Below are 27,132 nucleotides of genomic sequence, written 5' to 3' on the forward strand. Positions count from 1 at the left end.
GTGCATTCCAACCCTGGGTGGGGGATGGGGGAGATAGAATCACAAAACTAAATCAAAAAACAATGCAAAAAAAAAAAAAAAAAACTAAGGCGGGGGTGGGTGGCTGGCTGGAGAGATGGCTCAGTGGCTAAGAGCACGGAATGCTCTTCTGGAGGTCCTGAGTTCAATTCCCAGCAACCACATGGTGACAAACAACCATCCGCAACCATATGACAGTGTATTCATATATATTACATAAATAAACTCTTTTAAAAAAAGAACACCTAAGGTGGGGAGCAACTGAGGAAAATATCGGATGATGACCTCTGACCTCCACAAAATGCAAGTGCACTTGTATATGTGTCTCTGAGCCCTCAAAATCCTAACATGCATGAACACATACATACACAAATACACACACAGATACACTCACATAGGTACATAGGCACATACACTTGTGGTGGTTTGAATGAAGCTGGCCCCTATAGGGTCATATGGAGTGGCACTATGAGGAGGTGTGGCCTTGCTGGAGGAAGTGTGTCACTGGAGGTGGGCTTTGAAGCCCAGTGTCACTCTCTCTTTTTGCTGTCTGCCAATCGGGATGTAGAACCCTCATCTACCGCTCTCCAGGGCCAGGTCTGCCTGCAGGCTGCCATGCTTCCCCTACCATGATGATAATGGCGTGAACCTCTGAACTGTAAGCCAGCTCCAATCAAATGTTTGCCTTTATAAGAGTTGCCTTGGTCATAGTGTCTCTTCAAAGCACTAGAAACACTAAGACAGTCACTTGCAGAGATACACACTCAAACACTCTAACATACATACATAACTTAGACACACAGTAGACCATCTGTCCTGTTGAGGTTAGAAGAAGTTGATTAAGATATAGGAGTCTCCCACAAACCTTCCTTCTGGACCTGAGAGGAGCCACGTATATCAGGTCAATCTCTGATTATCTATTTCCTTAGAGAGTCCACCTCTGTTAAGTAGTAGTTAGACGGTTATGGAAAATCATCCGTTTTCTCACTTGGGAGTAGCAGCTTGCTTTGGGGAGATTGGTGAGGTATCCATTAGGGATGCTTAAGTGTTAGGTACCGCACTGAGAAAGGAGGACCATCCCCGGGCTGTACGAACCCTGTATCATCTCCATAGCGTGTAATTTACATTTTTGGGAATGGGTGTGAGGCTTTCAGAGAGTGGATATAAACAGCCTTTATGCACGGAGGCTTTAATGAAACTAAGCTGCTATTTACCAAATTGTGATTGCTGTACACGACGGTTCATAATCAACAGCTCAGCACCATGGGATTCAAGCGCAGACAGGGAGGAAAGAGAACACCGGGGTGAAGAACAGGGGGCAGGGAACACCCAAGGTTTCTCTCCAGAACAGCTCCTGCTGATAAGGAGCAACCGCTGCTGACATGCTGATGACTGCTGAGGGGTCAGAGCTGGTCGTAGGGCTCTGGGGTGACTGCTGCTGGTCACCACCTCCAAAACATTTGCCCTGGCTTTGCAGATAACGTGAAGTTGCTTGTAGCCAGAGAACCAAAGAACCAAGCACTCATGGGTCAAACACAATCAGGAAGAGGAGAGAGATGAGGCAGGGGTGGGGAGCACCTGCTGGGGCTGGAGACAGCAACCTCAGTGAAGGGTCTGGGTTCCTGGCTGTACACTTTTAACCCCAGCACTTAGGCGGTAGAGGAAGGCATATCTCTGCAAGTTCTAGGTCAGCCTGGTTTACATAATGAGTTCTAATACAGCCAGAAATACATAGAGAGCCTCTGTCTCACACACACACACAAAAAGCAGGGGGTAGGGGGGTTGGACAGAAAAATGATATAAGAGGTGACCAGGATGTATGCAGGGATGTCATCAGAGCCAATCGGTGGCCACTGCAGGTAGGGTGCACCGTCCCACTCCCAGGGACATGCCCATGGGAACATAGAGACCAAAGGGAGGGGGACCAGGTTCACATAGGCTCACAACAGTACTTACAATTCCCCTGTGACAGCAGGATCAACTGAAATGTTCCCTCAATAGAGGGACAGAGATAGACCCTGGCCTACTACTTGCCACGAGGAACTGGGGCACTGCCATACACCACAACCTGACAAGCCCTCAGGCAGGGCACTGAAGAGTTATTTGATGCCATGCAGCTGAGATGCCCAGAACATACACATCCACGAGGCTGGCTGCTGGCTGTGGCTGCCGGGGAGATGCTGGGGATGACAGCTGAGAGCAACATAGTATCCTTGTAACATTGGGAGAACGTTCTAGCTTAGACAGCATGTTGCACGGTATGTTTTGAAAGTTGCTTCTTTGGGGCTAAGGGAACTTCACCCAGTGCTATCCAGCTATGCACCCTGCTCTCTCAGGATCCCCTCTGGAAGTCTGCCCAATTCAGTCACTTAGACCCTGTGCTGCTGTGGTGGGTGGTAAGACACAGCAAGAAAGATGGCCGTCGTTGGTAAGGGCTTTATGAGCTGCACACGTGGTTTGAATCAAGATGGGGAAGCCAGATGGAGATGCTGCAGGTGCATCGATGGAGACTTTGTCTGGGTTCTTTGATCAAAGAAAGACAGGAGGGTTGTGCTCAGTGGGAGAGCCTCACCTAGAATACAAGAGTGTCTGGGTTCTGTCCCAGCACTACAACCAAAAGAAATATTCTTTTTACACTTGATTTTAGCCAAAAGGCCGAGAAGCAATAGAAATATTCTTTTTTAAAAGGGCATTTGGCTTTTTACTTAGCTACATAGTGGGTTTGAACTAGCCTGGGATACATGAGATCCTGTCACAAAAAGAAAAATTTAAATTTAAAATAAAATATGTGTGTGTGTGTGAGAGAGAGAGAGAGAGAGAGAAGGTCCCAGTGAGAAGCTGATGTCCCAGTGATTAGCTGACACACTGAATGAGGGGGATGAGGGTGGAGAGTGGAGACGCCACTGGAGACACTGATAGCATCAGCCACTGGTTTTCCTGGGCCCCAGCTCAGGTGAGAAGGGACAAAGAACAGGACAAAATGGGCAGCTTTCTAACTTGTTTTTGGCATTTTGTTTGTTTGTTTGTTTGTTCCAGACAGGGTTTCTCTGTATAGCCCTGGCTGTCTTGGAACTCACTCTGTAGACCAGGCTGGCCTCGAACTCAGAGATCCACCTGCCTCTGCCTCTGCCTCTGCCTCTGCCTCTGCCTCTCAGGTGCTGAGATTAAAGGCGTGTACCAACAACACCCAGCACTTTCTAATATTTTAAAAGTGAACTTTAAAAAACATGCCACCATTTTACTCTAAAGAAAGGAGCACATGATTAAAGGAGCCAGTGGCAGGCTCAGAGTTTTCCTTTGTTCTGTGTAGGATGCTGGGCACGGAATGGTTAGCCTTTCTCCAAGGCTGTTTGGATCTTTGGGAGCAGATGGCCAAACTAGGAAGATTCCCAAGCCTGAGGTATTCTTCAGGCCCACTAGATCTTGTGTGTCATCTCCAGGATGGAGAGCTCTGCAGTGGCCAGGCCACTTGGGCAAAAGTGGTACAAAACACACAGCCCAGAGGTGAGAACCAGACTGCAGAGCGACACATGATGCCTGCATCCGAGGCCTGCATCCGAGGCTGTACCATCATTAGCATCTACACACTCAGCATCTGTGCCCTATGACGTGTGTCTAACAACCTCAGTGTCCCACCTTGATTACAAAGGCTGCTCTGAGCTGGACACACATACACATATATACACAGACAGATAGATATACAGAGACACACAGAGACCAAGACACAGACGCAGGCACACATGTACATGCACACGCGCTCCCAAGTGGAAAGGAAATGGCCAGTGGGCGGAGCCACCACAGTAACTCCTTCTCCACTCAAGAAACCAAGGGCTACTGTGCACTTCAAGGTGAGGCCCCCAAAGGCCAGCTCTCCCCATCTGTGCAGATCCGGACTCCTGATGCCAGAGCTGTCCCTTTCATTTTTTCCCCAGCGTATTTTCTTCCCAGTGTACAGCCCCTCCCTGATGCCTTCCACTTAGATGCCTAAAGTATCTGCAGAGCGCTTTTGTGCGCACACAAAAGCCTTTGGTCCTCCAGAGTGCTCACATTTCTGCAGTCTTTTAACCCTGCTACAGACAATTCCTCATTGGGAGGCCAGTGGGGGGTTTGGTTTCAGCGTGGGGGCGGGCAGAGTGGGGTGCCTATGAAACCAGATGCAGGTACTGTGAGGCTTAAGATGTGAATGGATTCACACTCGGTGTCAGAAATGAACAACCAACGTTCACAGCGAAGAATTCACAGATGGCCGGAGCCCAGGAATGTTTGCCGGAGGTGGCGTGTGTGCGGTACTGTCATTTCTCCAACAGCAACCCCGTGTCCACCCTGCAGTGCCTGTCACCCATGGGCTTGCACAGGTACTTCCTGCCCACCTCAGTCAGCCTTCTCTAGCCATTGAGGCCCTGAGCCCGTGTATGGGACCAGCCCTTAGTAACAAGGTTGTATATGGTGTCTCTTGCATTTCACATTGAAGACAAAGGCAAAAGTCTGGCTATCCTGACCACAGACATGGGATGTGGGGGAAGGGCACACCTGAGAAACAGCTCCTGGTCTCTCCTTTACCCGTGCATATCCCAGAGGTCTGAGACAAGACCCACTAAGTGTAGCCTACATAATGAGGTAGCCTGGGCAAGCAGGAAGTGCTCTGGGCAAGGGGAGAGTACAGGCCAGTGCCTACAGGAGGTGTGTGCTTGCACGCTCACGCCACACCCTGCATCCTCAACTTACCCTCACTGGGGCTCATCTGCTCATGCACACCCACACAGACATTCACTATCACTCACACATGCACACGCACACACTCGCCAGCAGATCTCACACTTTAGGCAGATGAACAGAATCATATTCGTTCTTACATAGCCTGGCCTACCCTAGCTAGGACCTGATGGACCTCTTTCTGCCTCCCACCCCCAAGGCTGGGACACAACAGAGAGACCTCTCAGCACCTTATTTCTGACCTCACCTTGGTGTGCCACCCTGATAGAACCTAAGTGCAAGGAGCTCAAACCTTCATGATGAAGGTAGGTGTTGAATTGGTGGGAGGAAGTGTGAACTTGCTAGGAAAATCAGAGAGACTGTGGAGGAAAGGGACAGTCACAACGGGAGGCCTTGTGTCAGGCTGAGAGGATGACACATTCAAGAGCCACTGATACATCAGCAGCTGAAAGACACAGGTGGTGTCTCAGCCATGTGTCTTCCCCTCCCAACCCTGTCGGAATAGTTCTGTACCTCAGTTCCCCCATCTCCTCCCAGAACCCAGGAGACCACTGTAGCCGTACACCCTAGCACCAGGCAAGATGTCTGTGTACGTGGTCCCAGTACTAGGGTGGAGAAGAGGGGAGCTGAGCTTGCTCGAGCAAACTGCATTTCTTTTTTTTTTTTTTTTTTGAGACAGGGTTTCTCTGTATAGCCCTGTCTGTCCTGGAACTCACTTTGTAGATCAGGCTGGCCTAGAAAAAATCCACCTGCCTGTGCCTCTCGAGTGCTGGGATTAAAGGTATGTGCCACCACGCCCGGCACACAAACTGCATTTCAAGTTGCACAGAACACAGGGGTAGACTGGAGGAGGATGAGGGAGATGGAAGGTACTAGGAGGTAGGTGAGGGGAAGCAGCCATTCCACCAGACAGGACACACCCAGGTCAGACTGCCTAGCTCCTGGAGGACTTCCCATAACAGAGCAATGGAACACACAAAGGCCCAGGGTGAGCCCAGGAGCTGTGAAATTTCCACACAGGCAGCTCCCAACCCCAACCATTTGACCAGCCTGTGTTTAGGAATGGAAGCCTGGCACCTTATCTCCCGGCTCTGCCACCTGTCAGAGGACAAGGCTGTGTCCTTGTACCTGCTGCCTGGCCCATCACTACCACTGCAGCTCTACAGAGGGGCACCCAGCCAACACTCCCACAGGACTCTCTGGCCTCTCCAGTCCCCTTAGTTGGCTTCTATTACACACCAAGCTTGGCTTCAAGGGAACCATTTAACATTCCAAGGGCAGAGATTGGAGGATAGATAACCGGGGTCTCAGACATCACCCTGTGACCCATGGAGAGGTGGTGGAATGTACCTGTGTGGAAGTGTGGCTACTTGATATTTATGGAATACCTACGTAGGCCAGGCCGGAGCTCGGAGCTCACTGCCTCGGCAGGAAACACAGCCGGAAAGAAACAGCTAATTCACACAGCAGGCTCCGGCTTGTGGACAATGAGAGCTTTTATGGTAATGGAACCCCTGGGGTGCACTCTCATAGGCTCCTATGAAACATCACACTCCCCCTTTGTTGGCAAGAGGACTTTGTGCAGTAGAAGAATAAAAAAAAAAACCAAAAACAAAACAAAAAAACCCCCATAAAGTAAGGTCACTTTGCTGTACCCTTGGTCAGAGCATTGTAGGTACTTTGCAAAGCTCAATTAACTATGAAGCCGTGGCATGTTTATCTTACATAGTCTTCAAATCTGAAGATCTGTTGAAAAAAACATAAAAGAAAAAAGACCCCAAAATGGTTCATTGGCCACTGACCCAGATGGATCACCCAGATGACACACAGAAGGATCATAGAGCCACCTGAATTTACACCATGTTCACAAACAGCCACCATGCACGCCGTTTACAACACTGCCCTGAGACTTCATACCTCAAAGAACCTGGAGGTCCCTTGAGTGTGGTGGTAACACCTTAAACCCCAGCAAAGAGGAGGGAGAGGCAGGCGGATCTCTGTGAGGTCAAGGCCAGCCTGGTCTACATAGTGAGTTTCAGGATAGTCAGAGCTACATAATAAGACCCTGTCTCAAAAACAACAAACAAACAACAACAAACAAACAAGGACCTGGAAGTCCTGGGGAAAGACTTGCCCAAGTGTCTGAGCAAGGCCCTTGGGTTTTCTGAACCAGCAAAGACCCTTCCCTATCACGAGGGGCTTGAAGGCAGAGCGCACAAACCACCTCTTCTGGATCTTGGGGTTTCACATGCAGCACAGGCAAACAGAGATTTTGAACCATATGAGCAAGCCAAGTGAGTCATGCCAGTCAGGGCCAGGCAATTCCTGAGAATAAGATCCCTACCCAGAGGTCAGTCCAAGGTTACTTGAGCACAGGTATCCCCCCCAATCCCAGTCGGGGGCGGGGCTTGGTGCTGAGATGAGGGGTACCTTTCTGCTAGAGCCCCCTCTTCTCATAAAAGGGATTCTGGATTTTGTACGAGAAACACACTCGGCCTGAATAGACAAGAATACACACGGTGATCTTTCCTCGGCAGATTTATGCAGACAAGGAAAACATTGCAACCCATACTGACATTAATCATGTCAGTCTGATTTATTATCATTTGAAAGCAATATTTTGCCAGCCCTTTAGATATTTTTTAATGGGTATGGGTGTTTTGCCTGCGCGTGTGTGTACACCACTCAATGTGCAGTGTCGGGAACAACAGGATGACGAATACCCAGGAACTGGAGTTACTGGAGATGCTTGTGAGCTCCCACGTGCATGCTGGGAACCAAGCTCATGCCAGCCAGCGCTCTGAACACCCGAGTCATCTATCTCCAACCCCCAATAGTTTGCAGTTCCTGTACAATTTGCGCTCACTCTCTCGCTCCCCCCTCTGTCTCTCTCTCTCCCTTTACCAAGATCACACCTGTAAAGTCACGCCATTATCTTCTCACAGCTTCTGACAGTTTCTTGATCACATGTTTACTCCCTAATTATAGGGTATTGGGAAGCAGACCCCGCTATGCATAAGCAGTGAAAAGGAAGACTGATTTTGTCCATGTTTCGGAGGGAAAATGCAAGAAAACCAGACTAAGCCAGGCGTGGTGGTGCATGCCTTTAATCTCAGCACTTGGGAGGCAGAGGCAGGCAGATTTCTGAGTTCAAGGCCAGCCTGCTCTACAGAGTGAGTTCCAGGACAGCCAGGGCTACACAGAGAAACCCTGTCTCGAAAAACCAAAAAAAAAAAAAAAAAAAAAAAAAGAAAGAAAAAAGAAAAAGAAAACCAGACTAGATATTGTAACTTGCTACTGAGGTCTTGGATTGGTTGGCTTGACTTATGGGGCTATTAGGGACTTGATGGAAAAATTTTAAAACTGCTACCCACGATGATGATAATGATGCTGACGCTGATATAGTGATGGAGAAGGAGGGAGAAGAAGAAGAAGAAGAGGAGGAGGAGGAGGAGGATCACCATTTGGATCATTCCTAGAACAAGAAGGGCCCAAGCACCCAAGAGCCAACTTGATCTGGGAGGAACTTCACAAGCCCTGTCAGCTGCAGGAGGCCAGTATGACAGCCAAGACAGTGATGTCCCCGTGATAGAGGCAGAAGGCCCAGAAGGGGGCAATCCTTTGAAGATATTTAGTAATGACTCGAGACATTTGACTCTTCACTAGGGCATGGATCCTGTGACATCTTGTTAGTAATGGCCAGGGACACAGAATGATCTTCTTCTCTACTACTCTACTACGAGTCATCGTCAACCCCAAATGCCAGATGTGCCAGAGTGAGAAGCCCAACAACTGGCCCCTCTTGCCTCCTAATCCCTTCAAGAAAACTTCCCCTGCAGACTCACCCTGACTTCAGATGCCATTTTCTCCCCACATCCTGAGCGTACCCCACAGGAGAGTCCACACTAACCCATGAGTCTGAGATGACCACATAAAACTCACTCCCAATGGGCTGGGGGATGTCTGAGGAACTAAGGTAGGCACAGCCAAATACATGTGGTACCCTTGGTTTCCTGACCAAGGCAGTGAGGAGGGTCCCAACCTAGAGGGTCCTCACGTGAAGAGCAGATGGAGTCCTGAGTGTTGTGTATTAATCTGACTTGGGCATGGCCATCTCAAGAACTTCAATGCTCAGTCTCATGGGAGTGGCAAAGCCTTCCCTGGGTGAGCTTCAGAGAAAAGCCTTCCTCTGGTCCAAGTGGGAATGTTAACAGTGTGTATAGAAAGCATCAACAGGGGCTAGTGAGATGGCTCAGCGGGTAAGAGCCGACTGCTCTCCCAAAGGTCCTGAGTTCAAATCCCAGCAACCACTCGGTGACTCACAACCACCTGTAATGAGATCTGACGCCCTCTTCTGGTGTGTCTGAAGTCAGCTACAGTGAACTTATGTATAATAATAAATAAATCTTTGGGCCGGAGTGAGCAGGGACTGAGCCAGTGGAGCCAACCATTGACTGCAGCGAGCAGGGCCAACCAGAGTGAGCAGAGGTCCTATAAATTCAATTCCCAACAACCACATGAAGGCTCACAACCATCTGTACAGCTACAGTGGACTCACATACATAAAATAAGTAAATAAATAAATAAATAGGATGGCTACAGCCCGAGACTGCTTCCTTATTGAGACCTATTGAGATTAGTAAACCTGCTTCCCTGTTTGTTCAGCTGTGAACCTTAAATCTGTCTCCATTCAGTGCACGGTGTGCATGTCTTTATTACCAGCACTGGGGGAGGCAGAGGCAGGTGGATCCTACCAGTTTGGGGCCAGCCTGTTCTACATAGTGAGTTCCAGGATAGCCAGGGCTACATAATAGAGAAACTCTGTCTCAAAACACCAATACATACATACACGCACACACGTTCCAAGTCACAGCCCACCTGATCTTAGCTTTTCTGACATGTGTGTCAGCTCTAGTCAGGTCAATCCCTTGAGACATCCAAGAGGGTGGGACTTGTGGTGTCCCTGTGTCCCCTGACCCCACTTGGGCTCCTTAAGCAAAGCAAGGTGTAGCCAAAATCTCTCAAGAAGCAAAAGAGGAACTCAAGAATACCACTGCCCAATAGTCAGTTCCCTCTCCTCTAGACCACACATGCCTCTTTTGGAAGCAGCCAGATGCCTCTGTGTTGGGGGTGTGGGTAATAATGTTCTCTTAACACCATACACACTCCTGGGTGCTGAAAGGTGACTTAAAAGAAACAAAGCATTGAAACCCGAGTTTCAAGTGCAAAGAAACGACTTAAAATGCTTTTACTGACATCAGCCATCCTGTGCCCTAGGTGGACACGCCTAGCCGTTTATTTTTTTAAGATTTATTTTATGTGTGTAAGTACACTGTCGCTGTCTTCAGACACACCAGAAGAGGGCAAGGGATCCCATTACAGATGGTTGTGAGCCACCATATAATTGCTGGGAATTGAACTCAGGACCTCGGGAAGAGCAGTCAGTGCTCTTAACCGCTGAGCCAGCTCTCCAGCCTGCTTAACCTATTTTTACAAAAGCCCGGGGCAAGGGGGTGGGGAAGAGAATCAACAGGGAGGCCACAACCACAAATCTCCACTCCGCCAAACCTCCCTGGTGCTTCCAGAGAAGGGCTGGGTGAAGCCCAAGAGGCAGGAACAGTGGCTTTCTCTAACAGGCCCACGCTGGAGCCACCACCAACTCCAGTGGGCTCCCGTTTCCCTGAAGGCTGACTTAACCAACAGGTGTTCTCACTGAAAATGTCACTAAGTAGGAAGAAAAGCAAACTGCCTTCACCTGCCCTCACTGGGAAGGTCTGCAGAGGGTTCCCTGAGGCCACAGACACTGTCCTCCTCAGGGTCTGACCACAGTGTGACCTCCAGGATGGACGGTCACACAGCTCCACCATCACCTTCCCTAGGCCAGCAGGCTTCCCTGCTGCCCCACATTGGCCTGCCCGTTGTCCCTCCTTCCCTGGATCATCCTGTTTGTGCGTTTCACCTGTTTCCCCAGGGGACCCTGACGAGACGCCAACCTGGCAGCTCTGAAGTCCCCCCACAGGCCAGCAGAGCACAAGGTTCCCACAAAGGGCACTGTGGTCTCTGGGCAGAGGCATGTTGGAAAGCTGACCTGGCATGCCCAGGATCGAATCTAAGCATGGCAAAGATGTGCCTGAAGGATGACGGCATGCCTAAAGAGCAGGGCAGATGTGACAGTTGCAGCCAGCAGTCAACTCCACACCCTTACTGCAGAGTCGGAGAGATGCACAAGTCTCCAGGAACAGTGCGCTCGGGACCAGCACAGCTAGCTGCTGCTGGACCTACTCAACTTAAGGCCACCATCAGGACGTGGCTTGAGTCCCTTCAAGTGTGGCTTACTCTCCTTCATCACCTTGAACCTCTCCTCAGGCAACCTTCTCAGCCATCTTCAGTAGCCTGAGATCATTCCACATTTTATTGCCAGAGGACTCGGAACAGAGACACCACAAATGAAGATGACAATGACAATTCCCACACAGAGACCCAACAGAGTGACTTGCCCTGAAAGTGTCACTTTCGGAGTCTCTTTCCATCTTTACAGACTGGAGTCAAGTGAGAGTTTTGGTTTCTTTAAAAAAAAAAAAAAAAAAAAAAAAAACAGGGCTGGAGAGATAGCTCAGCAGTTAAGAGCTCCAACTGTTCTTCCAAATCCCAGCAACCACATGGTGGCTCACAACCGTCTGCAATGAGATTTCATGCCCTTTTCTGGAGTGTCTGAAGACAGCTACAGTGTACTTACATATAATAAATAAATAAATATTAAAAAAAAGTTGCATTGTGTGAATATGTTTTTCTGTCTAATCCCGGGTGTGAGATAGGGGCTGCTTTAGTTTGTCCACAGCCGTTACCTATGATGGTCTTGTTCCTGCTCTAAAGGAGTGTGATTTTTGCCAGCTGCAGATAGTTTAATTTTGGGGACGCTGGAGAGGGAATAAAAGTCAGAGCCTTGAGAGGAATGGGGGAGGGGGCTTTGAAGGAGGAGGCTGCTGCCCCTGGTTGCTGCTGTTATGGTTTGACCAGAAGAAGTTGGAGATACCCTGATGTGGAAGACTGGACTTGCCCCTAGGAACTGGACGACCCTAATCAGCAGGAAGTAGCCAATAGAGGTCTACACCCGCTTTCCACTCTAGCCTTCTTTATCTCCTACCTAGTATTGGGGGCCAGAAGAAATTAGGATGAAATGGGGTTGCAAGGGAGGTAGAAGTATAAGAACCCAATAAAATAATAAAATGAATACGCCCACACTGGAGTACTGTGACCTCAGGCTGCTGCCCAGACTCAGGCCTGAAATTGTTCCCAGCCTGACAGGTCTTCCCAGGCCCAAAGCGTGTCTGTCCCTGCAACCTGGATTGGTAGAGGCAGCCGCCTCAGAGGCAGAGGCAGACAGAAACATCAGGGCCGTACTGTAATCGCTGCTAATATCCCCCTGTTGTGTGGCCTACTTAACCCCCACATGGAGGTTAAAGGCCATAAGGGAGACTGGTTGGTTTCCTCCCTAAAATACCCACCCTCTGGCAAAAGAAGGAAACAGCCCAGCAAAGGCCTAATCCTGTGCTTGGGGCTGTGTTTGTTCCCTGGGAGGTGGAGGGAGCTGTTGAAAGGACCCAGCCTAGAAAGGGAACCACAGACTCCAGTAACCCATGTCTACCTACTGATCCTCTGGCATGGGGCCCCTCTTTCTTCTGGGCCATTTGAGGTAGCCTTCTGTAATGGGGTGCTCCTCTGAGCTGGCTCTCAGGACAGAGAATTCACAGCTGGGCTGAGAGGCCCCACCCAACCACAGGATGTGCTGTTGCTCTGGCCACAGCAAACAGATGCAGAGGCTTCGAATGAGGAAATGGAGGCTGGCTCAACCTCCCACACCCACCCCTTCCCTCCCTCAGCCGCAAGCCTGCAGTCTGGATGGGTGTCTCTGACATAAGCAAGAAAGGAAATACACCCCGTGTTTCCCTGATGCCCCAGGATTCCTGCGGTTCATTCTCACAGGCCTATACATTCTGGAAGCACAAACCACTGGGAGTGTCCACATAAGGTACGGAAGATGTGTAGCAGGAAGAACATATAAGAGAAGCCACAGGACCAAGGTAAGTCAGCAAGGTGATAGGGTGAATGTTCCTGGATGTTCTGCCTGGGAGTAGAGGCCAGCAAGTCCAGCATCTCTTCGCAGGATTAAGAGGGCATCCCTTTGCAGGACTATTTGTCACTCTTTTTTTTTTTTTTTTTGGAGGGGGTGGCTAGACAAGTTTCTCTGTATAGCCCTGACTGTCCTGGAACTCACTATGTAGACCAGGCTGGCCTCGAACTCAGAAATCCACCTGCCTCTGCCTCCCAAGTGCTGGGATTAAAGGCATGTGCCAATACTGCCTGGCTACTGAGTGACTATCTGTAACTCTTTCCACTCAAAAGTGTTATGAGATATCGGGACCCAAGGACGGGTATATTTGGGGCACAAAACCATAAGACACTTTGTCCTGAATCAAGTGTGTTCCACTTCGTGGGAGCTCTGTCGTCACCTGACCAGTTGTCCAGAATGCATGGGCAGATCAATCAAAAGCCTGGGCTTCTCAGGTGACCATGCCCCCCTCTGCAGAGACACAGAAAAGCAACCCCAAGCTCCAGAGGCTTCCAGGTCATGGGAGCTCAGCCCTCACTTGTGTGCTTGGGGTTACAACTATCCTTTAGCCACAACATAGGTAGATGGTTGCAGGGTGCATTTTCTCCAGGGTGAGAATAGGGTGGGAATTGTTGATTTACAGTCATGATGATTTGTATATGCTTGGCCTAAGAGTGGCACTATTAGGAGGTTCAGCCTTGTTGGAGTAGGTGTGCCGCTGTGGGTGTGGGCTTTAATACCCTCATCCTAGCTGTCTGGAAGTCAGTCTTTTCCTGTTTGCCTTTGGAACAAGATGTAGAACTCTCAGCTCCTCTTGCACCATGCCTGCCTGGACACTGCTGTGCTTCCCCCCATGATGATAATGGACTGAACCTCTGAACCTGTAAGCCAGCCCCAATTAAGTGTTGTCCTTATAAGAGTTGTCTTGGTCATGGTGTCTGTTCACAGCAGTGAAACCCTATCTAAGACAGCAGTGCAAAGCATGACGGACGGAGGACTGTGGGGAAGATAGCCCCCAAAGAAACAGCTGGGAAACAATGGCCGATTAAGACACCACAGAAAGGAGATCAAAGTCCATCCAGCTGTGAGTTCTGGGGAAGAGAGCACACAGAGGAGGGGCCACATCTTACTGCTTCTCAAGGGGCTACTGTGAGCCACCCAAGGGAAGCGCAAGCCATGCCCTTTATATTAATAGTAACTATCCCTAAATCCACAGGGCCATCACTTCATAATCAAATACAAGTATCTGAGATAGGACAGTGTGGACAGCAGAGATTTGCTCTTCTCTCTGGCAACTGTGCCCTGTGCAACACACTGATCCCCACTGGAGATAGGTCTGGGATTTAATCCCGAGTCCAAAGCACTCCTGATTAGTTCAGTGTCCCTCAAGCTCGTCAGGGAGCCTTCCGTCCCAGGCCATGGTAACCCTTCCTTCTGACTCCATCATCATTGAGGCAGCAGAGGCTGCACTGGCCGATGCTTACACCACGAGACAGCTCACTCACACAGCTAGGGACACAAAATGGGGACCAAAGACTGCTCCTGGTATCTATCTGGGGTGGTTGTAGGGACCTTCAGAAATAAAAAGATGCCCACTGCAAAGGTAAGGGGTGACCTTAGAGAAAGGAAGACAGCAGTGATTGGCAGCAGTAAAGGAATTGGAGACAAGGACAGTCCCATGCCCTAAGAGTGGGCAGATGGCATCCCAGGTACCAAATGCCTGAAGTGCCATGGACAGGAAATTTATAAAATACCTTTGCCACCATACAGGTTGCACAGGAAGGGAGACCTCATTCCTCATCCGCTGGTCTAACATAGATGTGGGTCTTAGAAAGTCCGGGGAGGGTTGTGGCCCGGCTTAGTGAGGGGCAGGAGAGGCCAGCATGGGCTCATGGTGAGACCCAGAGATGGTGGCATGGATGGGGAGGTGTAAGGAAAAAAAACAAATAAACCACAGCCCAGGAAAGCACATGACTTTGTGAAACAGAAGTGATTACATGTTTCCTTACAGCCAATAAACTGCAAAACATACCCAAGACATCTGCCTTCAGAGCTGGGAACAACCCCCAGTCACAGCTCACACAAGATGCGCAGTCAGAGCTGGGAATGTACACACTTGTGCGCGTGCGCGCGCGCGCACACACACACACACACACACACCGTCACAGCTCAGAGCAGCTCCTGGATTCTCTGCAAATTCTCTCCATCCTTTCTTAGTATATCTGAGTCTCTGTTTGCCCATACAGCTTCACTTCAAGCAATGGCTACGTGCACAGAACCCTTGGCTGACATCACACCCTCTGTTCCCTTCCAACAGTGCTTGCCCTTACATCACAGTACAAACATCATCCTAAGCAGAAAAGCCACTCAGCCATCACTGTCTGGCCATAGCAGGAGGCGGGGAGGTGAGCAGGCAAGGAGGCAAGCAGGCGTCCTCCTACCTTGTTGTAGTACTGCACCAGCACCGAATGCCACCGCCCATCGCTCACACCTCCAGGAACCTGCGGTGTCACCGTGGTTGTGGTCTCACCTGTGCAGCAAGAGGGAGATCCAGAGACAGGTTAGGGGCCTCCAATCAGGCTTCCAGGCTGCACTGTAGACACACAGCTCAGAGAGACTGGCTGTGTGTCTTTTCTTTTGGCATGGCCACCACGGTAAGCCATCCCCCATTCCCCCTCTGTGGAGGGCCTTGATCTGAAAGATAGCAAGATTCTAAAACAGGAGAGAGAGAAAAAAAAAAAAAAAGAGGAGCCCTGAGTAGAGAAGGCTAGCCCCTCTCAACCCCCAGGGCCTGATCCCCACATCTGTGCCTGCCTGGTCCTCTCATGCTGGTATAAGTCACCACAATAATTTACAGGTACACTGTATTTCATCTTTATTATAATTATTAGGTTTATTTGATTTTTTATGTGTATGGGTGTTTTGCTTCCATGTCTATAAGTGTATGTCTGATACAGAGGACAGAAGGCGGCATTGGATCTCCTGGAACTGGAGTTATGAACAGTTGTAAGCTACCACATGGGTGCTGGGAATCGAACCCAGATCCTCTGCAAGAACAGTAAGTGCTCTTAACTGCTGAGCTATCTGTCTCTCTGCCCACATCACTGCACTTCCATCACCAATTCCCATCTAGGAACCAGGCTCTGGCTGGTATTAGCACTACACTACCCTGACATGGACATCTTCCTGCACTCTGACCTCGAGAGGCCAGGTTCTGAGATGCAGAGTAAGGGTCAGAAGGCAGAGCAGCCGTGGGGCAGTGTGTGTGTGTGTGTACAATGATACACTTAATCCATGAGAGCCTTGGGAGGCACTCGCGGCTGCAGGAGCCTCACCTGCCGAGAACGTGAGCTGCAGCTGCTCCTCCACAATCTCCAGGGCGATGAAGTCATGCTTCTCATTGAAGCGGCCATTGTAGAGCAGCAGGGCGTTCCTGTCCTGGGTGGCAAACCTGTGGGCCACGTGAGCAGCGTGTTACACAGTGAAGGACCCCAGGGCCATGAAGATACATAGGGTGACATGACCAACCAGGGGAGTGAGCGCCATGGTTCAGGAAAATAATCTGCCCAGTACTTTATCCCAAGAGATGCTGACGGTCCAGCCAACCTGCTGCTGGCCTACGGTGGCAAGGAAAAGACTTGGTGCGGGGTGGGAGAAAGGACTGGGTGGATTGAGGTTTGTGGTTCAAGTCTGAGGATCAGAGTTAAGATCACCACTCCCCCTGTCAAAAGCCACGCTTGGTAACCACTTGTAATCCCAGGACTCAGGAGGCAAAGACAGGGAATCCTCAGGCTCTGCTAGACTATCTGAAGATGGGAAGTACTGGGTTTAGTGAGATACTCCTGTTTCCAAAAACACAGTGCAGAGGGACTGGAGAAAACACCCAGTATCATACACACGTGCACACGTGTGCGCACACACGCACATATGGAACACACTTGCACATAGAGAGAGAGAAAACACACACATATGCATGCACATGCACATACACACACACACACACACACACAGAACACACATGCACGTGCATGCGCACATGCACACACACACAAAGACTACATGTTCACAAGGATGACACATAGCCTGTTTACTAACTATAAGCATGTCTACAGGCAGAACACAGGTAGCTTATCTCATGCTACAGATCAGATGAGACCCCAAGGTGTTCCTTTCGCACTAATGTCTCCACATGAGTGCCAAGTCTCTCAGCCTCTTGTACCTATTGGAACATTTTATCCTGGACTCTGTGTGCCCAGGTTAACCCCTCTTACACAGTGGCCTCCTGGCAGGCACCATCCATTGCTAAAGACAGAGAAACTGAGATGGGCAGCCCCGGGAGGAGGGGAGGGTGGGAACATTTCAAGTAAAATGAGGAAAGACAGAAATAGAAACCAAAGCTTGAGGGGCTGGAGGAGAAGGAGCCGAGAACAAAGGAGGATGAAAGGGCGGCTGGGAGCGGGGCCCACTTGGGAGCCCCAGCACTTGGCAAACAGAAACTAGAAAGAGGAGAAGACCCGACAGAAGCCACCTGAGACAAGGCAACTCAGCCGGGCTGGGCCGTCCTCTGTGGTTAAGAGGGGCCTCAGCAGCTTCCAAGATGTGTGCCCCAGGAAACTGTAACTGGAGGGCCACTGGTCTTCTAAATACTCTGGGGGACTCTTCTGTCTTTTCTTGTGACTTCAAGTTTTAAGACAGTCATATGTAAAGGCTACCAAAAGTCACCACGATGCCCGTGACTCTGAGCTGCTGGCCATACCAAGGAGGGAGGGAGCCATGACTATACTCCAGGGCTCACATCCCGCACATGCCATGATAAACATTCTCTAGCCCGTGCCATGATACATTCACCAGGGGACACAAGACTCCTCTGATGTGGAAGGTGGTGGCTATTCATGGGAGTCCTCTGTTGTAGATACCATGTCACAGGAGATCCCATAGAAGGGCCCTTTTGTGCCATAAGGGGTGGTCTTCTGGATGGAGAGCAAAGTCTTGTCACAAAGGGGCAAATACCACAATTACCCGAGCCTGACAGTACAGGGTTCAGGATGTTCTGTGCCAATAGGCAAACACTGTTCATTTATCAGCCAAGAGGAGGGCAGGGGTGAGAAGGGCAGTAGTGAGTGCTGATGGCTAGAACCACCCCACATCCTCAGACCTCCCTACAATGTACCCAATGGGAGGGACCTTGTTAGCCCACAGTATAGAAGATGAGGAACAAGGAGAAGTCACTTGTTCTTTGGTCGTAAGGACACTGCTGGCCGGCTTCATCTTTGGAACAGAACACAGGAACAGGCTCCTTCTCCGTCCACCCTAAGAGGTCTGGTCCTCAGCAGGCAGCTCTGCGAATGAGGAGGCTGTGGAGTAAGCCACCCAGGGGAGGACAGAGAAGAGCACACTCCTATGTGGAGAGCACGGGCTGCAGAGAGCTACTGCAAACACGCACAAAAGCACCCAGTGGAAGCCTTACTCCACTGAACTAACTTTAACCTAGCAGAGTTCTTCAAAATGGAAGGTCTAGGTTTTCTTTCAACCAAGCAAACGTCACAGGCTCCAAATCACAGGCTTATGAGACCTAGAATCCAGTGAGTCCATTCGATATTTTGAGTGTAACATGTTTGTATGCATGTGTTCAGGTGCTCACCAATTCAGCCAGATTGGCTGGCCGGCACATCTCTGGAATCCTCCTGTCTTTGCCTCCCCAGGTGTGGGATTACATGTGCCACTGCGCCCAGCCTTCTACATGGGAGCTTGGGATTTGAACTCAGGTTCTCATGCTTGCACGAAAGTATTTTATCAAGTAAGCCATCTCCCCAGCCCCAAATGATAGATTGGAAATTTTTTAAAGTAATGTTTAAATTCTGGGGGAGAAAGTATGAATGGGGCATACAGTCAGCCTCTTACAGACAGATCAGGACCAAGGATGGAGAATTGGGTGTCTGAGCAGCCAGCCTTGTGACACACATAGGAGGTCTGATTCCTGGGCCTGCCCCACTGGCTACTGAGATATCAGCAATGTCCATGTGTTAGCTGGTAGGTAGGACCAGAGTAGCCTAGGATTTGGGCTGTCCCCTCTTGGAAGACTTGGCACGGATGCTCTGTTGTCCCTATGTTGAAATAACGTCCCCTGTCATCATTGACACAATGGCCTGACTCTTGAGCAGCTGGTCCAGCAGCCAGCACCAAGCAGGTCTCCTCAACCATCCAGAGCCTAGAAAGTTGAGGTGCGCAAACCCCCACAACATATTCCCAAGGGATGCCCACAAACACGGCTGCACTTACGCCAGGGAGACGGTGAAGTGGAAGCGTTGCCGCAGGCCTCGGAAGGTAACGAAGGACTGGGGTGGGAAGCTCCTGGTGCTCACTTCACAGTAGGGATGCTCGTACTCGCCGGGCGGGCACACACAGTGGAAGCCTCCAATGAGCAGGTTCACGCAGGTGCCCCCGTTTTTGCATACTCCGCTGGCACAGCGGCCTGAGCGAACGTTCACCTGGCAATGCTCCCCTGGAGGAGAAAGCAGAGGTTGCTCGATCACACAGAGGCTGTCCTAATGTCCTAGTTTGCTTTCCCCACTCACTCCGCCATGATAACGTGGGGGGAGGAAATGGTTTATTTCAGCTACTGTCTATCATCGAGGGAAGTCAGGGCAGGAACTCAGGGCAGGAACCCAGAGGCTGAAGCAGAGGCCAGAAGGGAGGGATGGTTACTGGCTCACTCTCCAGGGCTTGCTCAGTTTGCTTTCTTATATAACCCAGGGGTGGCACCACCCAACAGTGGGCTGAGCCTCCCTCATTAATCATTCATCAAGACAATGCCCCTCGGACATGGGGGTGACAGTGACAAGGCCAGTCTAACAGAGACGGTTCCTCAATTGAAGTTCTCACTTCCCTGGTGACTCTAGTTTGCTTACGTTGATTAAAAAAAAAACTAATGAGCACAGAGACTAAGGGAGAGCCAGTGGACAGTGGTTGTCCCCTGAGTCACACAGTTGACTTGGATGCCACAGTGACACCTGGACCTGGGGCTTGGGCAGAGCTTGCTGCCAGTTTGCAGATCCACATGTACTGCTCCCTGAAAGCAGAAACGCCTTCCTCTGGAGGTGACCCGAGAATGACGGATTATAGGAGTAAAAGATCCTCTGGGAGTTCTACCGAATGTGTCGAGGATGCATCACACTGAGTCCCAACTGCTGCTTTGGTAGCCCAGAAAACAAATCTGCTGAGACAGAAGGCGGCTGGAGTCACTAACTGCTATACACCTTTACAGCTATTCAAGCCCACCCATAGAAAGACTGTTACCAGGCTAGGCCAGGCCAGGCTCAGGTCAGGCCAGTGTGTTGTCATCCACCCACCAGTTCTGCAGTAGCTGAGATGGGCTCAGAGAAAAGGACAGAGAGAGGCTGCCAGTGCGCAGAAGCAGGTGAGAAACAGTCACTGATTCATGCTGGCTCATCTCAGGTCCACAAGAGTGGACACTTCCATCTCCCAAGCCGCTCCTGGAGCCCAGGGCCCTGCCCGACACGGCTCTGAGCTTGGCCACCCTGCCGGAACCTTCGAGTTCATGTGCCTGCATGCACACCTGCACACACTCACACCGCCCTATGGGTCACACACGCAAACCCTCAGACCCTCACAAACACGTTCATGTTCACATTTGTAAACACCCCGACCGGCACATACATCCTTACCCCTGTGGCCTCTGACTCGGTCTCAAACGCACATGCTCACAGCCGTACTCTCCTCAAGCACACTCACCTCACAGAACATCTCATATGAACTCCCCCTCCTCACACACACACACTCACACACACACACTCACACACACACTCACACACACTCACACTCAAACACGCAGTCAGTGCTCACAGCCTTCTATGCAACCCTTGGGAGGGCCCATCATTGAAGTTGCAACTTAGAACTTTCTCTCTCTTCCTTCAGACACCTTAAATTCTCCCCTTTGGGAGAGAAGTTTTACTGTATGCCAGGTTAGCCCATGCTCGCTGACGCCCAGCACATCAAAGCCGCCCAAGAGACACTCTGACCTTATGCTCGCTAACGCGTGAAGACCAAGGGCCCTGCCTCCACCCTCCTCACAGCCAGTGCCTGAGAGCAGGGGACTTTGGAGGCTCCAGGCTCCAGGATTGTCCAAACTTTCCCACCAGAAGAGAAAGCCAGCCTTTGCCCTGTAAGACCCTCCAAACTCCAGTCCCGCCTAGCCGTGGGACTGCAGACGTGGTAGCCCAGGCTGCTCCCCCACCCCCAACTTTATCTTTTAAAGACCCTGGAAATGGAAGAGGGCCCACCCTAAGTCCTACATGACTTGCACTCAAGTGTCTGGCTGTGTCTAAAAGACCCGGGTTTCCCGTGAGACCACATGCTGGGTCCTGTGTAGATAGGATGTGGGGAGCTCTCAATCTGCACAGTGGTTCTGTTAATCCCAGAACTCATGTCTGTCCAGTGTGGACTCTGTAAGAGGAAGGCTCTGAGACTGGAGCTGGGGCTGGGGCGCAGGGGTGGTCCTCCAGACTTTTCCCTTCCCAGGCAGAAGGCTGTATATCTCGGGGCCCAGTCAATAGCCCACCCAATTCCTGCTCATAGCCTCTCTCAGTCCTTCTAAGCAAGTCTACCCCATCCAGTACCACCTTCCTCCTATTGTCTCCTGGCACCTCCAGCTCAGCCCTCCCTTCTCTGGCCTGTTTCTCTCTAGCCCCCCCCCCCCCAATCTAGACTAAGAGTTCCGCCATCTGCCCAGGGAGGTAGGCTTTGAGTCTTGGAGACACCTGCACGCCATTGGCCCTCCCCTCCCTCCTCTATCATTCTCACATCCCATGCCCCCATCCCACTGCCGGAACCTTCACCTTAAACCCAAGCACCCCAAATATGTACCTTATACCAGTTTCATTGACTCACAAAGCCTCTTTCTCTGCCTGTGACACAGTAGACCACTTCCTACAGTGCTGGTCTCTGAACACACTCACCCACTGGCTTAGTATGCCACTACTCCACAAAGATGTCACCCTACCATGCCCCTGGCCCTCAAAAGCACAGACCTAGATCATTCACTCCACACTCTTGGCTCTAATGTAGTCACATTGCTCCTCTGGTCAGGATCCCAGAACCCCGAGCATCACTAGAGGAGCCTTCCAGCTGTCTAGTCACTGATGAGAAACCTGATGAGATAGCTGACCTGAGGTGCCTCTCCCTCAGTTTCTGAAGACTGTCCTATGTCCCCTCCCCAAGACTGCCCTTGACTGTGGCTCATGCTGCAGGGAGTTTCACTGCACTCTGAGCAGGTCCAGGACCCAGGATCTCCCCCATCTCCACCTGCAATACCACTATGTGGGAGCATGCAGTGGGGGTGCAGCCATGGGGTTCGATTTAGGGCCAAGTCCGAGAACACCTGGACCACAGTGGGTGCCTTGCGTGTTAGGGTACTGGACTAGTGCCCATCATGAGGGGGTGTCTGAAGAGAGCTGGGTATGCTGCAGGTACTGGCGGGTGTTTGTGGGATGAAATCATACAGTGCCAGGGCTTCCCACAAAGCCAAGGCAATGATTCACGCTTGAGCTAACCGTGAGGTTACAAAGCAGGCATCATGCATCCACTGATCCCAGCATTGTGGGGAGATATTCAGACAAAGAACTAACTGTAGGGTTAAACACACACCACTTTTATATAAGGCACTGTGAGCTGTGGTCACTGTGCTGAAGAAGATAACCCACACCAGCCCTGGATGGAGCCTCATCTCTGGGTTCTTTGCGTAAGCTCTCCAGGTCCTTTGGAAGCCAATGCAGGCTATTCTGATGTTCCCACGAGAACACTGGTCACAGCAGCCACTCTTGCCAGTGCATCAGGGATGCATCTTGGCTCACTGAGGCCTTTCCTTGCACGAATCTTCCATGTGGCTTCTCTGCATGAGGTTAGTCAGATGCCCTGGGGTGGGGGTGTTCGGTTTACAGTGCATGCGTGCTCCAAGCAATGTCAACCTAGGGCTGCCAACTTGACCATGTAGCACGCACACTTGAGACCTTGAGCAGCGACGGCTTCTAATTCTGCAAGTCATTTTAGCCCATGAGAATACTACAGGTCAAAGTCTGCAAGTCCTGCATCCTTAATCCTCTCATCTCATAAAGCAACTGTAAAAGACAAGCTTTGGTCTTTTCTATGCCTCTCATTCTTGCTCTCTCTCTCTCTCTCTCTCTCTCTCTCTCTGTATTTCTCTTGCTCTCTCTCTGTGCATATGTTTCTGTGTGTATGTGTGTACATGCATGTGTGTGTGTTTGCATGCGTGCGTACGTGCATGTCTGCGTGTCTGTGTGTCTATGTCCCTGAGAAGGCCAGAAGAGCATGTTAGATGTTAGAGGTTCTGGAGCTAGAGATGCTGACCATTGTGAGCCACTGACCCTGGTGTTAGGAACAGGGACATCTGGAAGAACAGCAAACACTCTTAACAACTGAGCCATCTCCACCCACCCTTGCTTGCTTGCTTGCTTTTCTATGGGTGCTGGACTCAAACTCACCCAACTCAAATTCACTCGGGCTTGGTTGATGGCAGATGCTTTTCCCTCTTGAGCCCTCTCTGGCCTATCATTTTTCTTCTTGAAACAGTTACTCTATGGCCCAGAGCTCTTGACCCTTGGCCTACCACCACAGCTATCAAGAAGTGCCATTTTGATTAAATAAATCTTCTCCAGGCTTACTGCCATGATTTAAGTTCGTCCTTTTTCTAAGATTTTATGGTTCAGGATTTGGCATTCCCTGAACATCCAGGTGTTCTGCTTAGAGTCAAATGCCCCTTGCTGAGTCGTTCTCCACCCTGGAGCATGCCTCCCCACATCTGCCCTTGCACGCCCATGTAGCCCCTCCACCACACCAAGATAAGGTTATCTTGGGCAACCTGATCGCTGAGCTCAATACTGCAGAGCATGCCACAAGGCCCATGAGGGACACTGGCCTTAGCCTGGTTAAGGCTGCATACACATAAACCCACTGAGAAAGAATAGAAAGAATTTGCAGGAAAGACCCCCAAGTTGAGGCCAGGCTAGCCCCGAGTCTCATGCATGTCCTATCACTGAATAAGTACCCTACCTAGATGTGTGTGAGTAATGTCCTCTCTGCCCAGAGACTCAAGCTGGTACTGTCAGAGTCACTGACCCTCAGTCTAAATAAAAGCCATAGGACTTAGGCAAATGGGTTGCTATTATAGGAAGGAGTCAGCTGGTAGATGAGAGCAGTCAGGGAGCTTTGACTCCAATGGAAGTGAAAGGACTCAAGTCCAGGGAAGTCACAGAGCAGAGGGTAGTCGTGTTCAGTTTGGGAGAGGAAATGAGGAGCTGATGGCTCTGAGACCCACTTCAGTGCATACACACAGGAGCAGGGACTAGCAAAGCAGAAGGCCTAGTCCAGCATCAGAGAAGCACAGTGCCCAGACCCTTGAGACTTCGAAGTAGGCAAGGTGTGCCCCTGGAAGGGAAGGGCAGGCAAAGTTTTGTCAACTTAAGTTTCTAACTAAATAAAAAAGACAAATCCTTTCTCTTTTCATAAAGACTTGAAGGCTTGAAACTAGAAAAACTAGAATTTCCAGAGGCCCCAACCAATGGTAAAGAGCTCAGACCCAAAGCATAAAAGACACAAAAGTTTGGAAACTGGCAAATTTGGGCAGAGCTGAGAACCAGCAGGGCAGGTGGCGAACACAGCGAGGGAGGGGGTGGGGGGCTGGCGGTGGCGTTGGGAACTGAGGATGGATCACCCAAAGTCAGGTCATAAACACACAGATCCCTAGAGTGGCCGGCCGGAAGCCTCATCCGAGCTTGGGCCCAGGAAGGAACCTTGCATCCTAGCACAAAAGCCACTGTGCAATGACATGCAGAGGCCCCACCACCACAGGAAGGGCTGTGATGGGAGAGTGGCACTCTGGGGCACTGAAAGGCGGGTGTCAGCAAGAAGTCACGGAGCACTACGCTAAGCAGACTGACCCATCCTTCCAGGTTTCCGCCCACCCACTCGTCCCTTTTCCTACCCGGTCACCACTCATCCTCCTCCATCCTCCCATCCTTCCTCCATCCGTTGATCTATCCTTCCGTGAATCCACGAGCCCACCATCCTCCTTCCTCTATCCACTGGTCTGTCTGTCCCTTCACCCATCTATTCATCTCCCATCCACCTATCCATCATCCCTCCAGACAAACTTCTTTCTATCCATCCGTCCACCTATCATTCGCCTGCTTATTCAATGAATTGCCCATCATGGGACACTTTAAGAAACTGGAGCTATACGAATGAACAAAATCGTGCTACCTGCAGCTGCAGAGTCTCTTAAACAGGCCAAATGTTTGGGAAAACAGAAAAGATGAGCTGAGTCTTAAAGCAGATCCAAGGGCGATGAGGAAGCTAGAGACAGTGAGAGGTGAGGTAGAGAGAGGGTGCAGCCAGCTGCAGTGCTCAGGCAGAGCAGACCCTTTAACCCACATGGATCGTGACATGAGGTTGCCTTTGGACCCGAGATCTCTTTCAAGCCCAAAGATTCTGAACAGACCTGAGGAAGAACCTCCAGCCTCAGGTATACCCACAAGTATACCCAAGTAGAGAAGTGAGAGGCAGCATCCTGCAGGCTGGCTTTGCAGAGGAGACCTCAGAGACCAGCAGACTGACAGGGCTAGCCACTGATGCTTGCTTTCTGGCTGTTCCAGGGGCCACACTGAGGGCTGAAAATGCCGAAAGCACCACGAGAGCAGTCGTATCACAGACCAGTCTGTGCCATTACCAGACAAGCTCTCTTCTAGGCAGGCTTCAGTGTGCTGAAGGCCCAGAGGAGGTAGGAACTTGTGTCAGTTCACACAGCCACAAGGGTAACCCACGCCGGCATCAGCGGTGTCCGTATGGAGTCTGCAGGGATGGGTCTAGAGTATGTAAATATCCAGGATCGACACCATAAGAAGATGTCAGATGATGGCTCAGGCCTCAAAACTTCTATCAAACTGGCAAAGCACCACTGCCTAAGACAGAGGTTTACTATACAAACACCAGCCAATGGCTTTTGCTTTGCAGATTATATATTTATCCCAGAAGCAGGGAGACCAGTTACTCCTGGCTGGGGAGCCATCTCAAGTACCCAGAGGGTGGGTGAGGGAATAAAACTCCTTTGGCATAGGTCCTAGAATGCTGCTGTCACTCCAGGCCCTGACTCCGCCCCTCCAGGCAACTGTCACTCCAGCCCTTCCTTCCCTCCCTCCCTCCCTCCTTCCTCACTCCAGGCAGACTGCCAGGTTCTAGTCTGTCCTCCCTTCCCCCTTGGGAGTTTCCAGCTTTGTTTGGCTTTCTCACCTCCTGGGGGACTGAAGAACCACGAGCTCAGGTGGCCCAGCCCCTCCCTGCTGGCCAAACTACCCAGATCTCAACAGAGGACCCAGACACCTGCTGTCCCTTGCCAAGGCTCCTAGGAGAAGGGGCAGCCGGTGGGAGAGGAAGCCCTGAGGCCAGGAGGGGCCACAGTGCTGGGGCTTGTCCAGGGTCTGTCTTTTTCTGATGACTTCATTGTCTTTGAAGCAAATTCTTAGAACTCCAGTCACACCCAGTTTTTAAATATATATATATATAAATAAATAAATGCATTCCAGCGGTAAAGAATCAGCTCTCCACCCACCCGCAAGGTTCCCTACCTGGAGAAGCCACCTGCCTGTCTGAGGGTTGGGGCCTGCAGAGCCCGAGGCGGGAGAGGGGGTGTCATCCCAAGCCTCAGTGTTCCGAGCAGCTTCCAAAAGGGTCCTGTACTGCAATGACATTTGGAACACACCCCCTAGAATACAGCCACCTCCATGGCCTTGAAGCCACTGGGCAGAGGAGACCAGAAGATAACACACCCCCTGTGGTACAGGAAGGGCTGCCAGAGGACACACCCACATCCCAATCCCCAGAGCTGTGTCTCCCTTCAGCCAGTGAGAGGAGCTCAGAGTGAAGACCCAGAGACTGGAAAACTATGGCACAGGGGCAGCCGGCCAGATGGCCAGACGGCCCAAGTGACAGCATGCAGTGTGCTTTTTGTAGATTTAAATGAACTTTTTAACACAGTGGTTCTCAACCTGTGGATCGCACAACCCCTTCAGGGTTGCGTTATCAGACAGATATCCTGCCTATCGGATATTTACGTTATGATTCATAACAGTAGCAAAATTACAGTTATGAAGGAGCAATGAAAAACTTTATGGTGGGGGGGGGTCACCATGATATGAGGAACTGTGTATTAAAGGGCTACAGCATTAAGGACCATTGTTTTTTTTTGTTTTTTTGTTTTTTTT

General features: G+C 50.6%; 1 protein-coding gene across 3 annotated transcripts in view; it reads right to left on the bottom strand.

Annotated features, from left to right (window-relative positions):
- The window catches only part of Celsr1 (cadherin EGF LAG seven-pass G-type receptor 1), a 137,332-nt gene that overhangs the window by 45,211 nt on the left and 64,989 nt on the right, over positions 1-27,132 (bottom strand). For all 3 annotated transcript variants that reach the window (XM_029469792.1, XM_021183487.2, XM_029469791.1), the window contains exons 3-5: positions 19,121-19,343; positions 16,177-16,292; positions 15,283-15,371 (exon numbers count right to left, since the gene is read on the bottom strand). In XM_029469792.1, the coding sequence (XP_029325652.1) occupies positions 15,283-15,371; positions 16,177-16,292; positions 19,121-19,343 (428 nt within the window). The remainder of the gene's footprint in view (positions 1-15,282; positions 15,372-16,176; positions 16,293-19,120; positions 19,344-27,132) is intronic.

This window comes from Mus caroli, chromosome 15 (genome assembly GCF_900094665.2).
Source record: "Mus caroli chromosome 15, CAROLI_EIJ_v1.1, whole genome shotgun sequence".
NCBI classification, from domain to species: Eukaryota; Metazoa; Chordata; class Mammalia; order Rodentia; family Muridae; genus Mus; species Mus caroli.